General features: G+C 35.6%; 1 protein-coding gene across 3 annotated transcripts in view; it reads left to right on the plus strand.

The window, feature by feature from the left end:
- LOC131152134 (DNA topoisomerase 3-beta) overlaps positions 1-12,719 on the plus strand; it is a 92,553-nt gene that overhangs the window by 35,295 nt on the left and 44,539 nt on the right. For all 3 annotated transcript variants that reach the window (XM_058103805.1, XM_058103807.1, XM_058103808.1), the window contains 3 exons: positions 7,135-7,378; positions 8,911-9,073; positions 9,167-9,286. In XM_058103805.1, the coding sequence (XP_057959788.1) occupies positions 7,135-7,378; positions 8,911-9,073; positions 9,167-9,286 (527 nt within the window). The remainder of the gene's footprint in view (positions 1-7,134; positions 7,379-8,910; positions 9,074-9,166; positions 9,287-12,719) is intronic.

Raw genomic sequence — 12,719 nt, forward strand, 5'->3', positions numbered from 1 at the left:
GATGGTGGTGGTGGGGTAGTTCAGTGAGAAGATTTGATGGAATTAGGAACTCAGTGGTAACAGTAGAAAAATAAAAGGATTCTTGTTGAAGAGGAGGAGAATCAGAAGGTGGTTTTGTTGAGTCATTTTTGAGTTCTTAATCATGAGATGCTGTCTTCATCAGGCAGTGGCTAAACAGATCTGGGAGGAGAAGCAGGAGCAGGTGTATTTTCTGAATCATTGAAGCTGCATGGAGTTTAACTGAAAAGAGATTGGTGTAGAGGAGATTCAATCTGGGCCTAGAATGTGTTGGAAGAACAGAAGAGGCATCCATAACTGTGAATAACGAAAAATTCTTATAGAAATGGAGATGCAAGTTTTTTGCTTGTGGATAGTTCATAGCATGCAGATTATTTTTTATGAGCTAGCAAAGTATACAACGGTAAAGCAGGCAAGGGTAATTCGGAGATGAATAGAATGAAGAGAATGTACATAATATCCATTTTGGTTGTGAAAATGATTTGTTAATGAAATTTGTGCTGAGTATGGCTGCAAGTCATCATTGGATGATGCTTCTATTGCTTTAGAGACCCCAATGGTAGATTTGGATGGTGTTCCTTTATTTAATGATTTAATGATGAAGAAAATAATTTTTAATGTTGCTAGTGACAAGTGAAAATGTGACAGGGTTTGCTTCCAGAGGCAGCATCAAATGATAGGCTAATAAGGCCCAAGGTCATCCGAATAGGTGTGTCACACTGAGTGTGGAGTGTGACCAGCGGCAGTTCCTATTGATGAGTGAAAGAAGACTCAAAGCCTATTTTTTTCTCTAAAAGTTCACTGCACAAGCGGAAACATATTTAATTCCAAACAGAAGGATCTAAGATATCAAAGTGAGGATGGTTGATCGTCCTCTTGAGGCCAGTTGACCACTTCTGGGTCTATATTCAGGAATTGCTTCTTCCTGGGTTCTCTTGGGACTGTTGACTTCCTGGGTTCCAAGAGCCAGTAGTTTTGAAGGCCCAAGAGATCAAATTTTTCTTGAAATCAGATCTACTGCTCAATAATTTACGAACAGCAACGAGAACAACATTCCGGGGAATTTAAACTTACTGCGAATATGTACATTTCTTAATTTTATCTTTTAATGATGTACCGTTCATCCACCTTAGCGTTCTTATTTCAGCTAGTTTTACTTTTTAGATATGCTTTTTCATAATTGCCCATCATTTTGCTCATGGTCTTTTAGCAGTCTTATAAAACTTTTCTTTTAATTTTAATGGTCTACAATCACATAACATGCCTGATGCACTTCTCCATTTTACCAAACTTGCTTTAATCCTATGTGCTACGTCTGATTCGGCTTCTCCTTCAGTTTGCATAATTGATCCAAGGTATTGAAATCTAGAAGTGTTACTAATTTCTTGACCATTATTTTTGCCTTGTTCCCACTTATCCTAAAACCTCTAGATTCCAAAGCTTCTCTCCATAATTCTAACTTAGATTCTATTCCACCCCTAGTTTCATCAATCAAGACAATATCATTTGCATGGAACCTCATTTTGAATACTCCTAGTAAATTCATCAATAATAATGTGAAAGATAAGGGCTTAAAGCAGACCTTGATGGACATCTATTATAATTGAAATTCTCTAGACTCTCCACTTGTAGTCCTACCACTAATAATTACTTCACCTTACATATTCTTAATGATCTATCACAGGAGTTCTCTTAGACAATAAAAACTATATGCAACTTCCTCTTCTTTTCCTAAACTTTTCCATTAATCTTCTTCAAAGATATATAGCTTCTATAGTTGAATCGCTAGGCATAAAACCATTTTGATTTTTCGAGACACTTGTTTCTAACCTTAGTCTTTGTTCAATTACCCTTTTCCATAGTTTCATTGTACGACTCATAAGTTTAATTTCCGCAATAGTTATTACAATTTTGGATACCTTGTTTAATACCTTTTTTCTTGTTATCACCTAGGCATTTCCAAACTTCAATTGCGATGTCATCTGATCCTATAGCTTTTCCATTTTTCATCATTTTTAATGCAAACTTAAGTTCATCAACTCTAACTTCCTCATGCTTCAATTCTAAGTTTAAGCCAGTTTTCATTGCCGTCTTTCTTTTATGTCTACTTCTTTTAACCAAGACACTATCATCCTCATTGTTATACATTTTATATTACCTAATTTCTTGCCTCTTCCTTTCTCTTGCTCAAACAAGTTTAAACATGTCTCTTTCACCTTCTTTTTGTATCTAGTCTAGCAAGCTTCAGTGAATCTACTTATATGCTTATTGTTTTCTTTTCACAAACATTTTGGAAACAATTATTTCAACCTCCATTTCTTATTGACTCAATAAAGGCATTATTCCCCAAATCTCACAACTTGATCAAACCAAATTTCCAATTGTAAAGATTTTCCCCCCTAAATATCATAGTTTGAGCTAAATCCTTGTTCTCAAATTACCTAATCGTTGGGTTTAACAATCCGACTTTTCCAACTCAATAGGCAAACAGCTGGGTTTCCAAAACTATGTCCATTCCAAGTCAAGTCAATTGTGGTGGAATCAATGTGGCAAACGGCTCCCGTAGATTGGCAGCACCCTCTCTTGCCCTTGAAAAGAGATGATAACGTAATCCATTTTAGGGCCGTTCCCTCTATGGCACCGAAGCTTCCTTATTCCTCATTAGTTGGCATGCTAGAAGTTTTGAAAGCATTTTGTTGCCTGTTTTTAAATCAAGATTGGGCTTTTGAGACTTTGAAACCATTTCGATCAACATAATGGATGAACATCCTTTTATCTACCAAACCTTTGATCAAATTCTATTTTGCTCAAAATCAAGGTCCATATTCCTCAAATTTATTTTCTTTTATCAAGAGCCGAAAACCAAAACCACAATTTGGGAAAATTCCTATATTTATCAACTGTGTGGCATCCATGTATGTTGAAACCTTATTACCTTTTAGATAGAATTTAAATATATCATTTTAAACTCAAAAAATTCATAATTCTTGTCTCACAATCATGCTTCAAAACAAGAATTCAAGAAACGATCATTCACAATCATTTTTAAGTAACTCAAACATATTCCTTACATAAAATCAGTTGAAAGCAACCTACATACAACTTGCTTTACTTTAAAATCACATGACACTTCAAATTCAGAATTTCTTGGAACAACTCTGAAACTTCTTGGCAGGCTTCAAGAGTATATTACAACAAAAACAACAACAAAAAAAAATCAAGCCTTAAGTCTCACTAGGTGGGGTTGGCTACATGAATCCTCTTCCACCTATTAACACGACCATGGGCAACTTCCTATAATAAATCTAGGGCTATTAAATCCTTATTCAGTATCTCAATCCAAGTTAATTTAGGTCTATTCGTTTCCCTCTTATGACCCCTACAGTAAGTAGTTCACTCCTGCTTATTGGTGCACTACTTGATATGCTTGTAGATGCTCAAACCATCTAAGTCGTCCCCATCCCCCCCCCGGGCGCAGGGCGGGGGCGATCTTATGTTCTATAAGAGCTTCACCTAACTTACTGCGAATATGTTCATTTCTTAATTTATCTTTAACATTATATTTCTTATCCATCTTAAGTTATCTTCTATAGGGCCTCAAGAGTACATTATGCAAATAAAAACATATATTATAAGTAAATCTATCTCAATTTGAGAAGTTTTTCTTGCTCTGCTATGGCTCTCCGACTCTTCTATCTTTTTTTCTCAGCAGGAAACATTGTTTTTCTTGTTGGAATTCTCAAGCACTAGCCCTCTTCCTTCCAAGGGCATGGCGGGTGGTCATCTCATGCTTTACCGCGCATTTAATCTTATTTTTTTTTTCCCCCCAATGACTAACCTGTTGTTGTCTACACATTAGCCCCATAACAAGTGTCTCATCCCAATTTCTTGTATGTGACTGGCCATGACTCAAATTGGAGTGAATCTGATAGAGGCATTAACCACTTTACATAAAGGCTTAAGCTGTTAGGTTTTGGGCCAACAACAATGTATATCAAACCTTAACACTCCCCCGCACATGCAGCCTAATTGCATGTGAAGAGATAAATAAATGATCAATAACACTTGTTACAAGGACTAAGATAATTCTTAACAAACAAACAATAAATGCGAGCAACAAGACTAGAACTCATGACCTCCAAGCAACTATGGCTCTGATACAATTTAGATTATCACTTTACCTAAAAGCTTAAGCTATTGGGTTGTGGGCTAACAAAATATATAACTATTATGAAGCCTTAACAAGAAGCACCAGACCGAGGAGGAAAATAGTATTGAAAATTATCCTTGATTAGAAATGTCAGAGTTGCTAGCATAAAAGGAAACTTTTCTTTTGAGAAACCAACTGCTGGGGTCTTGAATTGATGCAAAGAGGTCAAATGTAAGAATAATAGGAAAAGAGAAATGGCATTGGGGTTTGTTCAGGAAGAGCTCAAAAATGGACAAATGTTCCATGCAGTGGAGAGAAAATTTTTATTTACCAAGCTTCTTTATGTTGAGCTTTATTCTATGTACACTCCATCCTCAATACAATTTATTTTCAATGAGCCAGACTATTCCTATTACGCATTTAATGACTATATGTTCCAATATCACGAAACATGGGTGTTTTGTCTTTGTTCCAACCTATGTAGGTCCTTTAGAAATTTCAGCATGTGTTCCCTTTAATCCAAATGATATTGAAATTGTTAAAGAAACAGGTGACACAAGATCAGTAGACATCTTTAGTCTCCCCTTTATGAGGATTTCGCCGCTTTAAGTAATCATACGTGTATATAAATTACAGTCATAAACAAAATGACCATTCCATGGAAATCTCTTTAGCTATAGTTTTCATTTACGAAGTATTTAAGTAGGCATTTGTTTCAACATAGACATGAGTTTTAATCCAATGCCAGTACCAGCTTGGTCAACCACCGCATAGAGCAGAAATACTCTCTGGCGGTTTAGCATGTTTCACTTGGAGGGAGCCACAATCCTACTTATTTGAATTCCACAGCATCTCAAGGATGAACAACACATGTATTTATTGCCCTGCTCCATGTTTCAATTGTTTATACAGCTGCCATTGACAGCTACAAGCCCCAAGTCTTGTATTATTTTTAGTAAAATAGGGTTTTAAAACAATTCCTTTTGCCCTTAAAATTCATTATATTCAGTCTTAAGGAACCTAAAACATACTGCACAGTCATTCGTAAATCTAATAGGCATTATTTTGTTGCTATCTTAGTTACAATACTAGCATACATAGCGAATAAATCATCCCCAACATTTAAAAATATGCTGTTATGAAAACACAAGGAAAACTCTAGGGTTCGAGTTCATTAAAAAACAATTGAACACCACTTACCAGTCTTTTTTTACAAGGGTTTAATCACATATAGGAGTTTTATTTGTTATTAGCTTCTCCAAGAAGTGCCGATGCTTTCTCTGATTTTTTCTGTATTTTTCTCAAATTTTCTGAATTTTCTGCAGAATTTTCTCTCTCTCTCTCTCTCTCTCTCTCTCGGATTTACTGCTGTAGCTTGAGTGTTCACTGTTCACTGGAAGTAACAGAACAAGACAACATTGCTGGAAAAGGGACAAGCAGCTGCTGTAAAGTGCACCGCCAGTGTCTCTGGTTTCTTAAGTCCAGTTCTTTTATATGTATATATACAAAACCCAAAATTTTTAATTATTCAAAATTTAACCTCTCTAAATTTGGTTTTATCTAAGCCTTCCTAGCACTGCTGAATTCCGCATCAATCTAATGTTTTTAAACTTGGAGAGCATATCAATTTTCTGCATAAGACAATTATTTCATATTCTTAGCATAAGTTCATTTAACATAGTATGAAATGCAAAAAGTCATGCATTTTATACAGTTTAATTAGATTTAATGTGAATGAAATGGTCTGGGTACCAAAACAAGGCTCTGCAATACTTTGTGTCAGTTTCACATGCTGTTTTAGGAAAATCCCAATCAATGTATCTGAAAAAGAATAGTTTTCACCTAATCACTTCAGGACTCTTTTCATTCATGTAAAACTGATTTTGAGTTCCAAACAGTAACTTTGTGAGCTTTGATTTCTCAAATGCTAGGTCAGTTCCCAAAGGACTAGGTAGTTGTCCAATTGCATGCATGAGTGACTAATTTTTAATGCATTTATTTAATTAACTATTTATTTTGTCTGTGCCATTACACAATCTGTTTCAGTTTGCCAGATGCATGGAAGAAGGCAAAGAGAATTGAGGAATAGGTTGTGCTATAGTCACAACCAGTAGGGCTTGAAGAAAGGGTTTCCAAAATAAGTTGTCTTAGTTAACTTGTTTTTTGCTTCTATTGGTCTAGGCTGCTAAAGGACGCTTTTTCCTTTATTTTGTGTTTCTATCTTCCTTTCTTAATAAATTTATTTTGTTATAAAAATAATGCAGTAAAAGAAAAAATTCCAACTGCATGAAAATTACGATAATAATTTCTAGAACATATAGTGAGTCGAAGTCCTCAAATTTTTGACAAAATTTTGAAACAAAAGGTTATGCCCAGTTTTAATAGAAGGAATCACAAGAAATAGAGTTGTTGCTGCCATTTGAAATTATCAAGGATCATTGAAGTAATATCAGAAGTTCTTAATTATTTGAAGCTAAATGGATTCTGTAATAGGGAAATACTACAAATGTCTCAGCAACTGGATCAGAACCAAAAAAAAAACACTTAAGTAGGTTTAGAATGAGAAAACAAAAGTGGGCTAGGGAGCATCAATAAATAAAATGCTTCAGGCTATCTTTAAGCATTTCGATTAGTTAATTAAAAAATAAAATAATTATGGCTACCTATTTTCTGTTGTCAGTTTTAATCCCTTTGTAAAATGCCTATTTTCCATTGTGAGTTTCACTTTGTAAAATGCCAATTGCTTTTCTTCTGATTTATCGTGTATTTGTGAGAAACATTTATAATGACTCAATATACATAAATATGATATGTGCAACTAGATCTGCGTGATCAGGATGATAGAAGCTAATCAATGCTTTTTTAAAATTGTTTTTTGCTTTCCTATTTGTCTTTATGTGTTGAAGTTATGTATTCTGAGGCTAATGTTGTTTTAGAGACTGAAAATTATTTGATTTTTTCCCCAGTGATTGAGTGTACTGGCTTTCATCTAAGAGAGGCTAGAAAAATGGTTTATCGTGCTCGATTTTCATCTGTTACTGAGAAAGACATTTTGAAGGCCATGGACAACCTTGTAGAACCAAACAGAGATGAGGCATTGGCTGTAGATGCTCGCCAAGAGATAGATTTGAAAGTTGGAGTCGCATTTACACGATTTCAGACTAGTTATTTCCAAGGAAAATATGGGAATCTTGATTCTAGAGTCATCTCGTCAGTTCTCTCCTCCCTCCCCTTTGTTTGTTGGCCTGTCATTTATTTACTGATGTATCTTTGAACTACGACTTGATTGTGATTCCTTTGGTATGCATAATTTTTATTGATATGCAGAGTCCTTGTTTATAGCTTAGATTATACATTCAAGGTTTTAAATTTCAATTTAACTAAAATTTTGAGGCATAAAAAATATGGAAATTTTGATAGAAATTCTGATGTCAATGTTCATTACGATTTCATGAAAAGATGTAAATTATAGGTAAAACATAGGATATTTAATGTAACTTTAGAAACAACTACCTTATAATGCAAGATTTACAGCGAAGAAGATAAATTGGATAATTAGTTATACATATATGGCATATAAGGTGCAAGAACTGCAATGCAACAGCCATACTATATCTATATAAATGAAATTCGTAAATCAGTTAAATATTAGTTATTATGCAAATACAACTAATCTAGAGATAAAAGATTGAATAAAATGTTGTTACTAATATCTAAGTTCAATCTTTTTAAGATTGATCCTCTAATAATCTTCATTTTATAAAGAAAAAAAGATTTATTAGGAGAGAAATTTCAATTTGGGTTTTGAATCTCAAATTTCAACTTATTTAAGTTTTGCTCCATAATCAAAATTATGAAATATTTCTCTAAAATTGAGATTTCAATATATTTCAAATGATTCATTAAAATTTCAACAGAAAATCTTCAAGATGGAAAATTTACTGCCATTTAGATTTTGAGGGCGGTGGAGTGCAGAATTTTTTATGGAAATTTCGACAATTACATGGTAATTTAAGACCTTGATGGTACCAGTAACATCCAAATGTGATTAAATATTCTAACATCAAAGATCTAAATGGATGAAGAAGAGAAGAGTGGACAAAGTTGCAGACACTGTGATGGTGCATATCAATTGCTCCCCCTCTCCTCCTCAAGTGTGCAGAAAAAAGAAAAAGAAAATAAAATTGTGCAAGCTCACGCATCCTAGCAGTTCAACTTTAAGTTTCATGGGTCAAGTCTCTGCCTGATCTTGTATGCTTACTGATGACTGAAAGTAATGTGTGCCTACAAAACATAGGGAAAGAAAGAAATAAATTGATTGCTGATGATGCTTTCCTTTTGTTACAATAAATCTAGAAATGTATGGGACAGAAATTCTTGAAGAGGTTAAATATTTGCGGCTTATTCTTTTGCAGGTGTAGTTTGTAATAAAAGTAAAGCACTCATCTTCAGTTTCATTGGCATTATTATCTATTCATTGTTCTTGCCGCTCTATTGCACTTTATATGGGATTGGTACATGTACCATCGTAATTTACAAATGATTTGATCACCCTGGAAGTACAAGTTACCAATTTGTTGTTTGTCTAATATATAATATTTTTGTCCTGTTTGTCTATTTAGTTTATGCCTCATTTATTTTAATTTGTACCCAGTTGATCCTATTATGTGTCATGCATATGTTAGTGTTGCACTTTGACCTCAGGGAATCATTGGATTATACATGCCTGTTGATTTTTTCAGCTATGGACCATGTCAAACTCCAACTCTTGGTTTTTGTGTCCAACGGTACCTGCAAATTACTACTTTTAAGCCAGAAACATTTTGGGCTTTACGTCCTTATATCATACACAATGGCTATGAACTTCAGTTGGAATGGGAACGTGGCAAGGTGTTTGACTTAGATGTGAGGCGTTCTCTGCTTTTAATTTTCATTATTGTCTTATTTTAAGCTATATTACGATGATTTTCTGTCTCTTTCTTCTACATATTATTGTAGGTTGCTGTGATGTTCCAAAAATTGGTACTAGAGGATGGGATTGTAGAAGTAACTAATGTATCTGAGAAAGAAGAAAGCAAAACTCGCCCTTCTGGCCTTAACACGGTGAATCTTCTGAAGGTCTGTGGTTTTGGGGAGCTGATGCCTTGTTACTTTTCTTTTTGCATAACCATAAAATGTATTGTACTAGCAGTAATATCTGGTTTCATTTTTCATTAATGCACTCGTCATCATTATCATAATTCTTGTTCTTCCTTTTTAACAAACATTGCTTGAAAAAACAGGGAGAAAGAATGGAAGGACATTAAATTTTTCTAAACATGAGGGATAGAAAAGAACAATATTATTTCAAATACCCATTCCATCCAAGTAAACACCTAAGAAAGACATGGAAATTTTACATCGAATAGAGAATCTGCAATCATCCAGTACAGTGACGTGATACCTTTTTCCAATAACTTCAACTTTGTTGATGACCATTATCACTGACTCCTCCCATGGCATGGAGAGGTTTTTTCAAAGGCCTCTCTGTTTTTGCTTAAGATTAAGAATAGTAGCCCTAGATTGCATTTATCAAGATGAAATATCGTTTATTGACTTCTGAAAGAAAAGGAAATTTTTGATTCCTAAAGTAGTGTTGAAGGATCACTGGTTCTGAAAATATAAAAAACAAATTTTTTTTTTCTGTATTCTAGTCTTGGGAGTCAAGAGTCTGCTGATGATTGAACAAAAATGGTGACATTCTTCCTCCATTGATCAAGAATTTCTATTTTTAGGAAGTATCGTGATCATCCAATAAGAAGGGTTTCAATTTTTTCAAATGAACGATTTGAAGACCTATTGATTCCAACAACTGATTGCAGAGTTGATCATTCAGACCTTCAATTCAAAGATGTTATCTTTGTTGCTGAGATATGTAATACTAAGAAATTCCTATGTACATTACACAATTATTCTACTTTTATTCCTAGATGGCATCAATCGAACTAAAGTATTACTTTTTAATGTGCAACAGGAAATTTATGATTTTAATATTGGATTCCTAAGCGTCAATCTCTTTGCAACTTTGATAGTTCTCATGGAATTGTCCTCTGCTATTACTGAACATTGGCATTTACTTGAATTGCTGCTTCTTTTTTTGAAGTTATAAAAGTATTTTGTAAAAATTCAACATAAAATTCTTCAATTTCTCCTTCAAGTTGTATTCATATGCTAGTTCAATAATATTGGTCTAATGATGGTGTTTTTCTCTCATTTTCGCTCTCTTTCTCCCTTGGGAATGTACTCCTTTGTCCATGAATCGATTTGAAGAAAGATATGGGGGAAGAATCTCCTCAAGTTGGTGCAGATCAAAAGCAGTTTGGAAATGTTTGGGGAAGTAGGCTTTGTTCATTTGGAAGAGAGATCCATAGTCAGAAATCGGTGGATCAGGATCACCCTTTCGGTCACAAGGTGAGTGCGTGATTTATCTCCCTTAATTTACAGCTTGGAGCATTTCTCTCGCCACAAAACATTTGGTAGATTGCTTTTCTGCGTGGCGAGTAGATCGAATCGAAAAGAGAAATTCTTGGAAATGGGAATACAGACAAACGAGAGAAACTCTATATTCATTCCAGAGGGGTTGAAAGGGGTAAATTGGTGCAGCATCATTGAAGACTTGGAGTCAGTGGGAGGTAAGCAGAAGTTCCCTTGTCCCAATGGAGAGTTTAGGAAGGAGCCTGCACTACCAAACAGTCTTCAGAGCTGGAAGGATGCCTTGTTTGGAGAATCATCGCCAAAGGTCCAGCAGGGTGGGTGGTGTTGCAGCAACTGTGGGGGTATGGTGTGATCCCCGGTGAGGATGGTGGCAGTAGTCAGTAGATGGTCCAGTGGACATCGCTTCAGCTAGGGTTTGCAATGTGGAGAGGGCTGGGGACAGGAGCCCAAGAATAGAGGAGTGCGCTTAGAGTTGGGTCGGCCAGGGATTATACATATTACTTTGAACTTGGGTAATATTGGGTAATATTGGGCTTGATCCAAATGTATTCAAATGGCAGCCTGAACTAATGCTCTGGAGCAGGCCCAAGACAAACCTCTTGGTTTGCCAAGTCCTATTGTGCCCATTGGAGAATTTCATTGAGCAGCCCTTGGCTTCAGGTATATCACCTTATAACCAGGCACAAAGTTCTGAAGAGATTGCTGCAGAGATGATTGACAACATAGATGGGCGAGGAAATGGAGGAGAAACATCATTGTGGTACCTATTCTATGATGGGGGAAGACTTGATGAGCAACATGAGAAGTTAAGTGGTGGGCAGGCGGATGAGGGAAGGGAGTTATTGAAAATAGATGAGTTTACCTGTGGTGTTGCTATGGAGGATGGGTGTAAGGAGGCTCTTATGGATGATTATGGTTTGACTGTTCGGACCGGGAATCAAGATGATGCAAACTTAAGTAATGACGAGGCAAGGATGGATGGGGTAAAGGAGTCTTGGTTTGCCAATTAGGCAGCGGCATTAAAGGTTTAGACTCGTGGGAGGCAGAAGAGCAAGGACATTAAGCTCCTCAAAAAACAGTGATGGTAGCTTTTAAATTGAAGACTCAAATGGAATGAAAACTGTCTTAAATAGAAAAGTTAGTGGTGAAACTTCGTTGGAGAAGAAAGGAGTGGGGAGACATGTTGAATGAGGAGGGTGATATGGATAGTGATTTTGATTGTGAGAAGGGCTTTTCTTTAGATTAGGTCCGTGAACAACTTGGTTATGGTTCAGGTGATTCTGAATTTATGGGGGCTCATTTTTCATCTTCAATGGATGATCTAGAAGGGGTTCTTGGATTGAGGAATGATGAATTAGAGGTGGTAGAAGATAAGATTGAGAAAAATGAGATGAATACTGATTTTGTATCTCTTAGTCAACATATACAACAACAACAACAAAACAACAAAACCAAGCCTTAGTCCCACTAAGTGGGGTCAGCTATATGAATCATTTTCTGCCAATTTATGTGATCATGGACCATTTCTTTTGATAGATTCAAGGATATTAAATCCTTACTCACTATCTCCTCCCAAGTTATTTTAGGTCTACCCCTACCCCTTCTACTGCCCCCCATAGTAACTAAGTCACTCTTCCTCACAGGTGCACTATAAGGCCTACGTTGCAAGTGTCCATACCATCTGAGTTGTCCCTCCCTTATCTTATCTTCTATAGAAGCTACACCTAACTTACCACGAATATGTTCATTCCTTAATTAATCTTTCAATGTTATACCACTCATCCATCTAAGCAACATATGCTTGATAAAAAAGGCATGCGATTAGCAGACTCAGAAGGAAGGAAGTTTGCTTGGATGAAGGCATATTCAAGGCTAGGAAGGGACAACAGGAATTGGCTAATTTGCAATGTTCCATCAATTACAATTGGAAAGATATGAAAGAGGTTTTCTTAGGTAGTTTTTTGTCTTATGTTTAGGTAGGGTATTGGGTGGAGGATCATAGTGGTTTGGATTCTGGGCAGTTTTGGTTTGTGGTGGTCTTAATTGTTGTTCTTATTTTCTTTGAGGATTGCTTGTC

The sequence above is a fragment of the Malania oleifera genome, chromosome 3 (assembly GCF_029873635.1).
Source record: "Malania oleifera isolate guangnan ecotype guangnan chromosome 3, ASM2987363v1, whole genome shotgun sequence".
NCBI classification, from domain to species: Eukaryota; Viridiplantae; Streptophyta; class Magnoliopsida; order Santalales; family Ximeniaceae; genus Malania; species Malania oleifera.